General features: G+C 46.3%; 2 protein-coding genes across 3 annotated transcripts; both read left to right on the top strand.

Moving 5' to 3' along the window:
* Positions 1-3,527: 3,527 nt before the first annotated feature.
* LOC121746143 lies at positions 3,528-5,133 on the top strand. The gene is made up of 4 exons (XM_042140056.1): positions 3,528-3,949; positions 4,045-4,261; positions 4,599-4,926; positions 5,009-5,133. The coding sequence occupies exons 1-4, from the start codon at positions 3,528-3,530 to the stop codon at positions 5,131-5,133; spliced, it is 1,092 nt and encodes a 363-aa protein (XP_041995990.1).
* On the top strand, positions 4,960-8,183 carry LOC121744451. 2 transcript variants are annotated; one of them, XM_042137990.1, is made up of 6 exons: positions 4,960-5,210; positions 5,314-5,378; positions 6,235-6,250; positions 6,339-7,132; positions 7,314-7,853; positions 7,955-8,183. In XM_042137990.1, the coding sequence occupies exons 4-6, from the start codon at positions 6,353-6,355 to the stop codon at positions 8,063-8,065; spliced, it is 1,431 nt and encodes a 476-aa protein (XP_041993924.1). In that variant the 5' UTR covers positions 4,960-5,210; positions 5,314-5,378; positions 6,235-6,250; positions 6,339-6,352; the 3' UTR covers positions 8,066-8,183. The 2 variants fall into 2 exon arrangements, with proteins under 2 accessions (XP_041993924.1, XP_041993925.1); XM_042137991.1 differs by lacking the exon at positions 6,235-6,250.
* Positions 8,184-15,467: the final 7,284 nt, after the last annotated feature.

The following is a 15,467-nucleotide window of genomic DNA, read 5'->3' as shown; positions in this document are numbered from 1 at the left end:
TCCTCTCAGCGATGACAGTGTTCAGCTCGGCATCCAGATCTTTCTTTATGGACTTTAAGTCCTTATTGTGGGACTCCAGCTCCACTAACCGAGCCAAGAGTTCGTCGTACTTCACCTGGTCATCTATGGCTTTTTTCTCAGCTTCGTTTAAAGCCGAAGAGTATAGCCGCTTCCAGTGAAGTACCTCCAGCTCCTTAGAGTTAAGAATACAAAGCAGCTATGTCAGTTCGGCATTTCAGTTTACCGAGCAGGCAGTAAACCACAACAGGAGTAAAAGAGATTACGAAAAGCTATAAAGAAGACACGAGTGTAGAAAGAAGAATTTTTTCATTCACAAGAAAATTTTTTACACAAGGAGGGCTTCAAGGCCATTTTACAAGGAGAGAAAGAAACTAAACTAAGAGAAGGGAGACGAAATCATACTCCGCCAGTTTCGTCTCCGGCTCCTCTGTGGGTTTCAGCCTCCTTCTCCTTGTCTACTTCGGCTTCAGCCTCGGCCTCCCTACTCCCTCCAGCCTGCTCGGTGCCCCCATCGTCGATCTGCTGCACCTCCTGCTCGGCATGCCCGTCGCCGGCCTGCTGATCCGTCTGCTCGGTCTCCTTGCCGGCCTCGTTTTCCTGCCCACCCTCTTCGTTAAAGATTGGAGCGGGTGAAACAGGTCCCAAGGAGGCAAAGATGGCCTCCATGTTCTCGTCCCGGTCAGCGCGGCAGTTACGGACTCTTTCAGCAGAGAGCAGGACCGAGGAAGAAGCAAGCTCCTCAAGGAGCGGCAGACTCTGGAGACGAGCTGCAATCTCTCGGCCATACAGCGGCAGGACGACTTCGGGTCCCTGCTCAGCGTTATCGGTCATCAATTTCAGCAGATCACCGATAAAGGCCGAAAATTGATTGCTCAAAAAGAGTTTCTCCGCGAAAACACGGAGAGCCTCCCCCTGAGCAACCACGGCGGCAGCCTCCCTCTGTTTAGATTGCTCTCTCTGGATGATGAGCTGGTTTTTGGCACGCTGAGCTTCATCCTGAGCCGAGATCCTAGCGGCCCTTGCCTTCTCAAAGTCTGCCCGAGCATGTTCGGCCTGGTGACGAGCAGCATTCAACTTCCTCTGCATCTCAGCATAATCGTTGGACGCTTTGGAGAGTTCAACGGCGACGAGCTTGGAGAGCATATTGTTCCTCTGAAAATGGAAAAAGGAAAAAGTCAACAGAAGGGCCACCAAAAATATAGGAAAAAAGCAAGGCCAGAAAATCAAGAAGAGAATTCACCTCTACAAAGTCCGTTGGACATGCAAAAGGCTCACAGACATGTTCCGAAGGGGCCGCCAAGACAATGTCTTTCTCCGGCGCTCTTGGGGGTTTCTGAATCTTCCCCTTCCCCTTTGCCGAAGTCGACTCCGGTTTTTTTGGATCCGAAGAAGAGGTCTTCTGCCTTTTCGGATTCTTCTCGGCATCAGACGCCGAGCCGGTGGCTTTCTGTCTCTCCGGCTCATTAGATTCGGAGAATTTGCGACCGAGCTTGTTTAGCATGTTCACTGCCAAAAAGCAAGAAAACAAGGTTAGTCTTCGTCGTTAAAGCAGTAAAGCATAAAAAGAAATCCTCACCCTCAGTCTCTTCGTCCGAAGACGAGGAATCGAACACGAAGTCACCCTTGACGAGCTCAGATTCCGAATACTGTTTCCTAATCATGGGAATCTTATTGAGCTCGCCCTCGAGCTCGTCCAACGGTTCTACCCGAGGATGAGGAATTACGGACTTCGGCCCTCTCCAGGAAAAGTCTGGAGCCGCTGTCCTATTGTAAAAAAAGAAACGATTTTGCCACTTCGGCCATTTGGTTTTACAGAATGCTCTGAAGGGCTGTAAAGGGATCAAGTAAAACCAGGATCCCTTTCTCTTAAACTGAAAGAAATTAAGGATTGCCCTCAGAGACAGATCCTTTTCTAGTCTACGCAGCTCGGCAGCAAAGGCCGATAAGTGCCTCCAAGAATTTGGAGTCACCTGACCTAAAGGAAGTTGAAAAAAATCAAGAAGCTCTACAAAGGCAGGGGGAAGAGGGAAACGAAGCCCGCACTCTAAGCAGGCTTCGTAAACGGTGGCATAACCCTCCGGCGGCGAGTTAGCCCTATGAATGTCGTCGGGAATTACCACTAAACCCCCAGGTAGAAAATATTTTCCGTGTAAGGATATCACAGTATCCTTACTCAAAATGCTCGGAAAATATTCTACCGTCTTCTCCCCGGACGTCTTCCGGCCAGAAGACCCCTTACCCCCCTTCCTACCGCTACCTGATTCAGAAACAGATTCAGAAGAAGAAGACATGATTCTTACTCTCTGATGGTCGAAAGTCTGAAGAAAGTCTTGAAGAAGCGGAAGAAAATTTTTCGAAAAAGGGAGAGAATACAGAAGAAATAATCGCAAAAGTGTTTCCAATGATGAAGAAAGGAAATATTTATCGGATTCGCAAAGGCATTTCAAATCCGTCGCGCCGTTTCAAATCCCACTTTTTCTGGATTCAACGGCCGGATTTACTGTCACATTTAATGCAGACACGCGCATGGCACGTCCCCTGACGTCAGCCTCCCCCTTACATTTATCCAAAATGCCGAAGTGATTCACTTCGCTTTTCGGGGGGGGTGGTGATGGGGTACGAACTAAACAACTAAACCCTAGTTGCGAGCCCAATAACAGTGACGGCCCATCAGCCCAAAACCCAAGAAAGAGTATTAGTTCGGCATGACCAAAGAGTTCGCTTCGGCACAACCACAGAGTTCGGTCGCAGCCTACAGCTCGGTAAAAGCCAACCAATCAAGCTCTACTCTCAAAACCCAAGAAAGAGTATCAGTTCGGCATGACCAAAGAGTTCGGTTCGGCACAACCAAAGAGTTCGGTCGCAGCCTACAGCTCGGTAAAAGCCAACCAATCAAGCTCTACTCTCATATCGGCAAAAGAACCAATCAAGCTCTACTCTCAGATCGGCAAAAGCTCATCGGCAAAGTTCAGCAGTTCGGTCTCAGTGTTCGACCGAACAAGGAGATAGTGGACCCATGCAGGATCTCCACGACCTCCATTACACCCACGATCTATTTAGTGGTGTTAAGCAGTTATCAACCATCCACGATCTAGTGAGTGGTGCTGCAAACCACGATCTTAGTTCAATGTATAAATAGAACCTAGATCAGATAGACAGGGGTTAAACTCTCTAGATCCTGAATCTTATAGCAAATCAGTATTGTAATCTGTAAGCGAGACCAAGCAATACAAATTTGCCCTCTTTTCTTCCCGTGGACGTAGATTTACCTCAGTAAATCGAACCACGTAATTTTCAGTGTTGTGATCATTTATTACTTGCATTTACTCCCATCAAAAATTCGCCACATCATCAGTATTTTAAATATTTATTAATTATCAAATCTCACATACAGTAAATTTTAAGAAATAGAATTGAAAAAAAAAAGATGTTTATTTTGGGATTTCATTAACTTAACCCGCAAATTTCGCGCACACAAAACAGTGTGTGTGAAAAACCGCCGGGAAATGGCCGTGATTCCGTTCGCCGCCACGCGATCCGGCATCAGAGACTTCCTCCTCGCCGTCTCATCCTTACTCTCCGTCACTCTGCTCCTCTACCTCCACAATCTCGACCTCCCCTCCAACGTCGTCACTCACTCCGCCGCCGCCGATCCCCCACCGCCGCTCTCTCTCCACGGCATCCTCTTCTCCGTCGCCTCCTCCTCCTCCTCACTCCACCGCCGCGCTCCCTACATCCGGCTCTGGCACCGCCCGATCTCCCGCCTCAACACCACATTCCTCTTCCTCGACCGGCCCCCGCCCCAACCGACCCCTCCCTCCCTCCCTCCCATCATCGTCCCTCCCGGCGCCGGAACCCTAGCTGCGGGCCATCGCATTGCGCGCATCGTTAAGGACGCCGTCGACTTGAACGTCCCCGGCGTTCATTGGTACGTCTTCGGCGACGACGATACCTTTTTTTCACTGAGAATTTGGTGAGGATTTTGTCGAAATACGACCACAATCAGTGGTATTATATCGGCAGTAGCTCTGAGAGTTACGAGCAGAATGAGAAATTCAGCTTTGATATGGCGTATGGTGGTGGCGGATTCGCGGTCAGTGCGCCATTAGCTCGGGTTTTGGCTAGGGTTCTCGATTCATGTCTCGGTAGGTACCGCCATTTGTATGGAAGCGATGCTCGAATTTTCTCCTGCTTAGCTGAGCTAGGCGTCCCGTTGACTGTCGAGAAAGGATTCCATCAGGTAAGCTATTCGAATTTGATGATATATCAAAATCCAAATCCAAATCACATTGGTTTAGGGTGTTATGTTGAAGTTGTTCTGATTTTTATGATCAGAGATTTGAGGTTTTGGCATGGATTTATTTGTACGTTTTCATTTCGTTCAGTGTGGATTTCTGCTGGCTGCTTTTTTAATTAGTTGAATCATAGGCAAACCAGCTAATTTTAACTATTAATCTCGGATCTCACCCTTTCCTTAATAGCCAATAGTTCTAAATCTGTTGGAAAGGAGTGTCTTTAATGTCGATAATTGTATATGGTATGATGTGATAGTGTTTTATGTTTTCCTTTTTCTGTAGGTCGATGTTCGAGGGGATTTATTCGGATTTCTCTCTGCGCATCCAATATCACTTGTTGCATCATTGCATCATATAGATGCTATTGAACCAATCTTTCCTGGCAAGGACCGAATTAATGCTTTGGAACATCTTTCCAAAGCTTCACGCACTGATCCTGCTAGGATTTTCCAGCAGAGTGTTTGCTACAAAGAAACTAGTTCAGTTACGGTTTCAATCTCATGGGGTTATGCTGTACAAGTATATGAAGGGAACAAACTTCTTCCTGAAGTACTCTCACTTCAGAGAACTTTTAGCCCATGGAAGAGAGGAAAGAATGTATCTTCAAGCCGTTATTATGTTCAACAAGAGAGATTACCCTAGTGATCCATGCAAAAGACCCGTTGCCTTCTTTTTGAATACTGTTACTGCAGATACAACTGGTATCTGGACCAAATACACTAGACACAATGCTGGAAGTTGTGTTAAATTTAAAGCACTAGAGAGATTGAAAGCAGTTAGCGCGTCGTCATTGCTGCGATATTTCATCGTTTTCTGATGAAACAATGACTGTCCAAATAAGGAAATGTGGAGTTCATGAATTGATTGCCGTGCAGGGATAACTAATCTTGCATTGTGAGTGCATCACTCGACAATTTTGGTTGATACAACTTCAGTAGAGTGAGTTAGTTCTTTATATATGTTAGTTAAAACTGATTGTCTTCTTTTGTTGACTTAGACCTTTGGGTATCTCATGGCGGTCAACCCAGATCTGGCGGAAGTTGTTCACATTCTTGAGTGAAGGTACCTGCCTTTATATCTGGAGACACAATAAATCATTGGATAAATCGTTGATCAAACTTGTGGCAAGCAATATATACATTCTGTTAGTTTCTGGTATCATGTTCATTTCGTCTCTCCTTTGGATTATGCACGAGAAGACAGGAAGAAAACTTGTCTGCTGGAGCTTAACGTAAAATAGAGCTTCTCGTCTTTCTAATGGCCAAGTCAAATATCCGAGAACCTGAAGATTGATGGTGCACAACATGGAATGCTTAGCATGATATTCTTAGAACTCTCACCTAATATTCTTGTTCTATAGCAAATTTTTTTGTTTAATTTGTAAACTAGATATGCTTAGTCTTGTGTTACTGTTTCATGTACCTATACTATCCATACCTGTTCTTACCAGCGAGTTGATGTTATTCTACCATCATTGGGTCTTATTATGAATAAATTTCTCACCGGAACATGGAAATTTATTTAGTTTAATTTTGGAGTTTACTTTGAGTAACATCTGGAAAATGTCTTCTGGCAGCATCTGGTGTAGAATGCAATCTACCTTAAGCTGGCAAAGCCAAATCCTACCTTTTTTTTGCATGAGACGTTTTATATCATTAAATTCTTCAGTAGATGTGAGTCAATTATCAGATCCTAGGATGAAGGAGTTGACTTTTTTGGTTCTGTGCATATGTGAGACATCATCATCTTATTATAAATCACAGGTGGTAGTAAATTTGCACATGATTTTGTTGCTGAGGGAAGATAACTCTTTGAGATATTTAATACAAACTGTGTATCTTTTTTTCTTTCTATGTGTGGATGTAACTAACTTTTGAGGAAAAATCTGTCCTAACCTAAGCTGTTTACTTCCACCCAGGTTATCTGGTCAACAAGTAAGGCTTCTAAAGTTCAAAAGCTGCTCAATATTAAGACTGTTCTATTCTACACCAGTTCAATTCTTCCATTGCCCGTTTCTTGCAGAGGAAAAATCAAAGATGCAGATTGCTAAAGTAATGTCCAAATCTGAAGCATCATGTCGCCTCCTAACCTTGATGATCATTTCATTCCTTCTATGCACGACGTATCTTCTTGCATCAGTCTTGATCCTCCCAAGGGCGAAGGTAATACATTTTTCCGATTCCTTACAAGGCTGGTCATCACCAACCACCCTTCAACACATCGTCTTTGGCATTGCCTCGAGCGAGAAGTCCTGGCCGAGCAGGAAGGAGTATGTTAGAATCTGGTGGAGGCCCGAGGAGATGAGGGGTTGTGTTTTCCTGGAACGCATGCCACCAAACGGAACTCTTGACCAGGCTGATACTGGTTCTCTTCCTCCTATATGTGTATCGGAGGACACATCAAGTTTCCGTTACACATACAGGAACGGCGGCCTCCCGTCAGCCATACGCGTGGCACGTATGGTGTCGGAGACTGTTGCCCTCAACCACACCGATGTGAGGTGGTTTGTGTTTGGGGATGATGACACGCTCTTCTTCCCTGAGAATCTTGTCAAAACCCTTTCCAAGTATGATGATGGCCTGTGGTATTACATTGGAACAAACTCGGAGAGTTTTGCTCAGAACAAGTTCTTCTCCTATGAAATGGCCTTTGGAGGAGCTGGTTTTGCTGTCAGCTATCCTCTGGCCAAGGTTTTGGCTTCTGTGCTCGACTCGTGTTTGGCTCGATACCCTCACCTTTTTGGAAGTGACGGCAGGATTCAAGCCTGCCTTGCTGAGCTTGGCATCAGTCTCACTCATGAGCCAGGATTCCATCAGGTACATTTATAGTGATAAATTTGATTGACACTACATATGATTGGATATTTGAAGGATTGCATGACGAAACAAGCTCAATATTATTCAATCGGTCAAAATATGTGATGCGATTAGCACCAGGTCTATCTTCTTGTTATTTTCCTTGCTGCTTATTTTTTAACAGTATTAAATTGAACAACAGATGGATATTCGTGGGAGTATGCTCGGATTCTTGACCTCTCACCCACTCAGGCCTATTGTTTCTCTCCATCACTGGGACGCCATGGATTCGATTTTCCCGAAAATGGAACGAAAAGATGCTATACTACACTTGTTTCAAGCCGTGAACATCGATTCCCAGAGGGTCATGCAGCAGACAGTGTGTTACGATCGTTGGTTTTCTTGGACAATCTCTATTTCTTGGGGCTATGCAGTCCAAATCTTCCCGCACCACCTCTCCTTGCCAGAGGCACTGCGCACTCTAGAAACCTACCAGCCGTGGAAGAAAGGGGCAAGCGGCATTCATGAGTTGTATGATGTAGACACATTAGCCCTCCACCCTGATCCCTGCCGTAGGCCTACTGTGTTTTTCTTGCACAGTGTGTCCTCTGCTACGGATGGGATAAGGAGCATTTACAGAAATATGACCTCCGAAAATTGCACTTACAACGACCCGCGCTCTCCAAGGAAGCTTGAACAGATCATAGTTATGTCACACAAGCTTGATCTTGATCAGAAACAGGTGCCTCAGTTTCCCTTTTCTTGGCCTTATCTTTGATTACTAGTAGTATGTTAATGTATGCTTCGCTGTTCGAACCAAACTTTCATGTATTCGTATTGCAGCTTCTGGCGCCGCGGAGACAATGCTGTGATGTGCTGCCTTCTGCTGCTGGGAATGTGATGGAGATTGCTGTTAGAGAATGTGGCCATGAAGAGTGGATACATATGCATTGATTTTGGTACATGATGGGGTACGTACTAAACAAGCCCAATAGCAGTGACGGCCCATCAGCCCAAAGACCAAGGAAGAGTATCAGTTCGGCATTACCAAAGAGTTCGGCCCTAGCCTACAGCTCGGTAAAAGCCGACCAATCAGTTCGGCATTACCAAAGAGTTCGGCCCCAGCCTACAGCTCGGTAAAAGCCGACCAATCAAGCTCTACTCTCAGATCGGCAAAAGCTGCTCGGCAATAGTTCAGCAGTTCGGTCTCAGTATTCGACCGAACTGGGAGATAGTGGACTCATGCAGAACCTCCACGACCTCCACTACACGATCTATTTAGTGGTGGACCCATGCAAGATCTCATGACCTCCACGACATCCACGATCTAATTAGTGATGATGTAAGCCACGACCTAATTAGTGATGATGTAAGCCACGACCTAGCTAGTGGTGATGCAAGCCACGATCTTAGTTCAATGTATAAATAGAACTTAGATCAGATAGGAAAAGGGGGCTCTCGAGAGATCAAATATCAAATAGCAAGTCTGTATTGTAAGCTGTAGAAAACAGATCAAGCAATACAACTCTGCCCTCTTTTCTTCCCGTGGACGTAGATTTACCTCAGTAAATCGAACCACGTAAATCTCTGTGTCGTGATCTGTATTTTCCTGCATTCATCACCATCAAAAATTCGCCAAACCATCACTGGCGCCGTCTGTGGGAAACAGAGAACCAAATTTGTGATAAAGCGAATTTTTGACCCTTTTTCCACCCCAAAAAAAAAAATGCATACCAGATCACATACTACCCGTAATACCGTTCGTGAAAACCATGAGGAAGCTAGTCCAGCCCGCAGGTCCGGAAAACAGCCTCGGGAGACATCTACTTCCAGTTTTCACGATGAAGGAACAAGCCGCTCAAAAGGTCCACACACCGAGTCTTCCCAGCAGCCTGATTTGAATGAGGCTGTCAAGCTGCTCTTGGCTGAGAAGCAGGATGAGTTCTTAGCCTTCCTGCAAAAGAGCCAAGAGCCGAAGACGAAAACGGTGGATTCTCCTTCCTCATCCAGACATGAAAGTCACTACCGCAGTAGTGCCGTGTCTTCCAGGAAGAAGAATCCTCAACCCCGACATGTTCCTGTTCCTCCTCGGTACCGGAATCACAGGAGATCTCCATCTCCTCCATACCGAAGAGATGTCGGGTTCGCCATGTACGGAGCATTGAAGACTCCGTTCTCGGACGATATCACCCGAACTCCCCTTCCACAGAACTACCGAACTCCGTCGATGACTTATGACGGGTTGGTGAATCCTCATGACTTCCTGGGACGCTATCAGTATAACATGGCGAACCAGGGTCTCAATGAGGTCCACATGTGCAAGCTGTTTCCCGAGCTGCTTATCGGGAACGCAAGAAGGTGGTTCGATAGCCTCCCCCAAGGCAGCATTAGATCTTACCGAGATCTAATGGATGCTTTCCACAGGAGGTTCTTTCAGAAAGCGGAAGCCCGAATCACTTCGGCTCAGCTGCTTTCTATACGTCAAGGTCGCGACGAAAAGATCAGCGACTTTATGACGAGATTCCACAAGGAATGCCTACAAGTAGATGATCTCAATGATCTACTTGTCATTTCGGCATTCCAAAATGGAATCCTGCCCGGAGCTCTCTACAGAAAGCTCGTGGAATGCAGTCCGCAAACAGCTCAACAGATGTGGGACATTGCGGACCAGTTCTCCCGTGCCGATGAGGCAGACCGTCGCAAACGGTCTTTAGACAGCTCATCCCGAGGAGACAGGAGGAAGCCCGATCATAGCGATCAGGGACAAACTCGCCGAACTCCTTTTGGCGATCAGGGACATCCTCGCCGAACTCCTTTTGAAAGGATTCAAAGGACTCCGGTGCAAGACCGATTGGGGCCACGTCTCAATCCTGAGAAGCCGCCCGCTCAGTTCGTACCATTGAACAAGTCAAGAGCGGAAATTTTCGAACTGCATTCCGATATGTTCGAAAAACCAAAGCGGATGACGAAATCGGCCGCGCGTCGACCTCAGGATCAATATTGCTCCTTCCATCAAGACCACGGTCACGATACCGAGGAGTGCCGACATTTGGCTGCAGGTATTGATGCTCTTGTGAAAGCAGGGACATTAAAAAAATACCAAAGCAAGCAGCCGAAAAAGAACAAAAAGCAGAGAGGTGCGAACTGCGCTCCTCAGGATCCGAAAAGGCAACAGGATCCCGAAGACGATGACGAGCAGCAATATGATGGAGTAATCCTGACTATTGATGCTCTCCCTGCCGGGAAGACTAAATCGTCCCTGAAGTCAGAGCGCAGAGGCTTCAATCGAGAGGAGCCAGCGCATAAAAGGCTGAAGCAGGACGAAGTGATTACATTTTCAGATGCAGATCCCGTCCCGGCCATCTCTCCTCATCAAGACGCTATTGTCATCCAAGCCGGAGTGGCAAACAAACTGATCCACAGAGTGTTTGTGGATACAGGAGCGTCAGTCAGCATTCTTTTTAAAGAATGTTTCGATAAACTAGAAGTGGATCCAGCTCGGCTTAGTCCGGCACCACTTCCTCTGAAAAGTTTCGCCCAGGAGGACACCCGCCCTGAAGGTATTATCAGCCTTCCGATCACGGTGGGAAAAGCGCCTACAAGCTCCAGTACGATGATCGAGTTCTTTGTGGTAAAAGCTCGGTCTCCGTACAACATCATCCTGGGAAGAGACTGGCTCAACGCAGTTCGGGCCGTTTGCTCTACTTATCATCTCACCATCAAGCTCCCCACTAAAGGGGGGATAGCGGTCATCCGAGGTGATCAAAAGAGAGCAAAAGAGTGTCTGCAGATTGCGCTTAAAAGTGCCGAGCAATCAGATCGGCATCATCAAGCATAGCAATCACAGCAGCCGGAGTCAGAGGCAAGCGAAATGACCGAAGTCACACCAGAGCCGAACTCAATGACCGTTCAGTTATACGAAGATGATCCATCCAGAACGGTCAAGATCGGTTTCGCGGGAACGCCTCTACTCCGGGAAAAGACCATCCAGCTCCTCAAGGAGTACAAAGATGTCTTTGCATGGTCTCCGTTGGACATGACCGGAGTGCCCTCTGAGGTAATCACTCATCGGTTAAATATTGATCCATCAGTCCGGCCTATAAAACAGAAGCAAAGACTCTTTGCGGCAGAAAGAAATCAAGTCATCCATGACGAAGTCCGCCAATTACTGAAAGCGGATGTATTATTCGAGGTGAAATATCCCTCTTGGGTGGCCAATCCTGTGATGATCAAGAAAAAAGAAGGAGGATGGCGGATGTGCATAGATTTTACCGATCTAAACAAGCACTGTCCTAAAGATTGCTATCCCCTTCCGAACATAGACAAAAAAGTAGAAGCTTTGATCGGCTTCGAAATTTTCTGTTTTCTTGATTTATACAAAGGCTACCACCAAGTCTTAATGGATGAGAATGATGCTCGAAAAACGGCTTTCATTACTGACTTCGGCATCTTTGCTTATAAAAAGATGCCGTTCGGTTTAAAGAATGCCGGAGCCACATATCAGAGGATGGTAGATAAGCTTTTTCGGCATTTGATCGGAAAGGAGGTTGAAGTGTATGTTGACGACATAGTCGTTAAAAGCAAAAGCACTTCGGAGTACGAAGACAATCTCAAGTCCACTCTCGACGTGCTCCGAAAAGCCAACCTCAAACTCAATCCCCAAAAATGTACCTTTTTGGTAGATTCGGGAAAGTTTCTAGGTTGTTGGGTTTCAAAGGAAGGACTCAAGGCAAATCCGCTAAAAGTTCAAGTTGTTCAGAACATGGCAATGCCGAAGTCCATACATGATGTGCAAAGGCTAACTGGATGTCTAGCCGCACTGAATAGATTCCTTTCCCAAGCAGCCGAAAAGCAAATGCCATTCTTCAAAGTGTTAAAGAAGGCACCAAAGTTTGAGTGGGGAGTCGAGCAGAAAAAGGCTTTTGACGAGCTCAAAAGTTATTTAGCCGAGCTTCCTATTCTCTCTGCTCCAACAGATGCTGAAGTGATATTCTTATACTTAGCGGCATCGGATCAGACCATTAGCGCGGTGCTTGTACGAGAAGAAGGCCTAAAGCAGCTTCCCATCTACTTTACAAGCCGAGCATTAAGAGGTCCAGAAACAAGGTATCAACCTCTGGAAAAAATTGCTCTGGCATTAGTAAATGCAGCAAGGAGACTGCGGCCATATTTCTATGCTCACAAGGTATGCGTCTTAACCGATCTTCCACTTCGGCAAGTTTTGACCAAGCCAGAAGCATCAGGCAGAATCGCCAAATGGGCCATAGAGTTGGGAGAACACTCAATCGAATACCTACCTCGGAAAGCCATCAAGGGACAAGCCTTGGCAGATTTTCTTGCAGAAGCAAAGTTCGATCAAGCAATCCCTGTCATTGCCGAACAGAAAAATTCTACCAATGCCGAACTAGCACAGCCCCTGGAATCCGAAGTAGAGCCACCGGACTGCTGGAGCGGATTCGTAGATGGAGCTTCGAATAAAACGGGAAGTGGAGCTGGTATTTTACTTATCGCTCCCGACGGACACGAGGTAACTTACTCACTTCGGTTCTTATTCCCAACTACTAATACTGAAGCCGAATACGAAGCTCTCCTTGCCGGACTCAAGCTAGCGCAAAGTCTATTTATCAAGTCTCTCAAAATCCATTGTGATTCACAAGTCGTAGTGAATCACATGTTGGGTACAAGTGAAGCCCGTGATGAGAGGATGAGGAAATATTGGGACAAAGCGCAAAGCATTAGCCGAAGTTTCTCTTATTTTCGGATAATCCGCATTCCCAGAGCGGAAAACAGCCGAGCAGATATTTTAAGTAAGTTAGCCTCATATCCAAGTTCAAAGGTGGAGGAATTGATGCACAGAAGCATTGATGAAGCTGAGGTACTTTCAGTAGCCAGCTCGCCGAACTGGATGACGCCGATCTTACAGTATCTAGATCAAGGACAACTGCCCGAGGATAAGAGAGAAGCTCGGAAAATCACATGCCGAGCCCTTCGGTACGAAATTCATGGAGGAGTCCTATACAGAAAGTCCTACCTTCAGCCGTTATTGCGATGTGTAGGGCCAGAAGAGACGGACTACATCCTTAGAGAAGTTCATGAAGGATCTTGCGGTAGCCACATCGGAGCTAGAGCTTTAGCTAAAAAAGTTCTGAGATGGGGGTATTATTGGCCAACTTTGGTACAAGACGCAGTGCAGCTCGTCAAGACATGCACGAAGTGCCAAATCCATGCAAATATCCCAAAGATGCCGCAGACCGATCTATATGCTATGCAAAGCCCTTGGCCTTTTATGCAATGGGGCATAGACATAGTGGGACCACTACCACAAGCTCCTCGGCAAATGAAATTCCTTATCGTTGCCGTGGATTACTTTACAAAGTGGGTAGAAGCTGAACCATTAGCTACGATAACGAGCTCGAAGGCATTGGATTTCGTCTGGAAGAACATAGTGTGCCGATTTGGCTTACCCCACATCCTCATTTCGGATAACGGGACTCAGTTCACCGACAAGACATTCAAGAATTGGTGCCAAGAGCTGAATATTCAACAGCGGTTCACTTCGGTCTCCCACCCACAAGCAAACGGACAAACGGAGGTAACAAACCGTATCTTGGTGAAAGGGTTGAAAGCTCGGTTAGAACAAGCCAAAGGACAATGGGTAGAAAATCTCCCTCAAGTCCTATGGTCCTACCGAACTACACCCAAAGCTTCCAACGGTGAAACTCCGTACAGTCTGGTGTACGGCGCTGAAGCCGTGATTCCGGTTGAGATCGGCGTACCCAGTCCCCGAACTCTAAATTTCTCCTCAGAAATGAATGATGACGGACTGAGAGCCGAACTAGATCTGGCCGAAGAAAGAAGAGAATTGGCCTGCATAAAAGCAGCCAAGTACAAGGAGCAAGTAGCCCGGTATTATAACCAAAGGGTGAAAAAGCTGCAATTTCAAGTGGGAGATCTTGTCTTGAGAAACAACGAAGTAAGCCGAGCAGAAAAGCTGGGCAAGCTCGAACCCACATGGGAAGGTCCATATCGGGTGTCAGAAGTCCTCGGCAAAGGGTCTTACAAATTGACTCACATGTCAGGAGAACAAGTACCCCGAACATGGCACATTTCCAACCTCAAGAAGTTCCATTTGTAAGAGACAGTCCGGTCAGTCCGTCTTGTGTCTAGTTCGGTCCTAGAGGTATGTGTTTTCTTTGTTTTTTTTACTGTCTATGTGCTTTTTGTTTGTCTATGTGCGTCTCGTTCGTTTATGTGCGTCTTGCTTGTCTAGGTGTGTTTTGTCTGTCTATGTGCGTGTCGTCTCTTACAAATGTTACTAAGGTATCTTGTTCTTCAAAGGCTGATCCCCTTTTTAGAACATATATAAGCCAACGATTGTGAGTCCAAGCTTCTAAGGAGGATACAAGACCACAATTCAGCTTAAAAAACAAGCAGTTCGTCTGAAACGAACTGCAACAATAAGCCAACGATTGTGAGTCCAAGCTTCTAAGGAGGATACAAGACCACAATTCGGCTTAAGAAACAAGCAGTTCGTCTGAAACGAACTGCAACAAAGGGAAAGTCCGATCCACGCGATAAAACTCGCCGAATTAGGACAAGGGAAAGTCCGATCCACGCGATAAAACTCGCCGAATTAGGACAAGGGAAAGTCCGATCCAAGCGATAAAACTCGCCAAATTAGGACACAAGCTTAGTCCGGTCAAAGAAATTTACTTCATAAGACCAAAGACGAGTCCGGTCAAAGAAGTTTACTTCATAAGACCAAAGACGAGTCCGGTCAAAGAAGTTTATTTCATAAGACCGAGGACCAAGTCCGGTTAAAGAAGTTTACTTCATAAGACCAAAGACGAGTCCGGTCAAAGAAGCTTACTTCATAAGACCGAGGACGAGTCCGGTCAAAGAAGTTTACTTCATAAGACCGAGGACGAGCACGATGAAAATTTTTCGCTGAGCTGTAAATACGCAGTGATAGAAGCGAAATGAAGATTTCATTTATTAAAACTTGTTCGGCATACAACTCCGCTGCCCTACGAGAAGGCGTTACGCTATTACAAAGGACTATTCTACTGTCCCTGGTTGCTAAAGTTGAGCCATCTATTCACAAAATCCTCGTGAAGCCGAGTTCGGGCGTTCTCGGCAGCTGAAGAATAAGCAGGTCGACGAGGTGCTCTAATCGACCTACCGCCTCTTCCCTGAGCCCGGGAAGCTCTAGCACCTCGGCGACGAAGAGTCTCTTCACGAAGCATTTGTTGATCTTGCTCACTCATAATCACAGCTCCTCTACGAACTTCAGTCCGTCCTTGTCTTGACGTTTCCGGTTGCTCCTGAGTCCGTTCTCGTCTTGACGTTTCCGGCT

Source organism: Salvia splendens, chromosome 8 (genome assembly GCF_004379255.2).
Source record: "Salvia splendens isolate huo1 chromosome 8, SspV2, whole genome shotgun sequence".
NCBI lineage: Eukaryota > Viridiplantae > Streptophyta > Magnoliopsida > Lamiales > Lamiaceae > Salvia > Salvia splendens.
The sequence above is the reverse complement of the archived record's forward strand: the minus strand, read 5'-3'. Positions and strand labels throughout refer to the sequence as shown.

Bases quoted from the DNA above. Each gene is read 5' to 3' on its own strand.
- LOC121746143 (XM_042140056.1), top strand. From the start codon at position 3,528: ATGGCCGTGATTCCGTTCGCCGCCACGCGATCCGGCATCAGAGACTTC. The intron at 3,950-4,044 runs GTACGTCTTCGG...TTATATCGGCAG, and splicing joins AACGTCCCCGGCGTTCATTG to TAGCTCTGAGAGTTACGAGC. The intron at 4,927-5,008 runs GTTATTATGTTC...CTGTTACTGCAG, and splicing joins AAAGAATGTATCTTCAAGCC to ATACAACTGGTATCTGGACC.
- LOC121744451 (XM_042137991.1), top strand. From the start codon at position 6,353: ATGCAGATTGCTAAAGTAATGTCCAAATCTGAAGCATCATGTCGCCTC. The intron at 7,133-7,313 runs GTACATTTATAG...ATTGAACAACAG, and splicing joins ATGAGCCAGGATTCCATCAG to ATGGATATTCGTGGGAGTAT. The intron at 7,854-7,954 runs GTGCCTCAGTTT...TTCGTATTGCAG, and splicing joins TTGATCTTGATCAGAAACAG to CTTCTGGCGCCGCGGAGACA.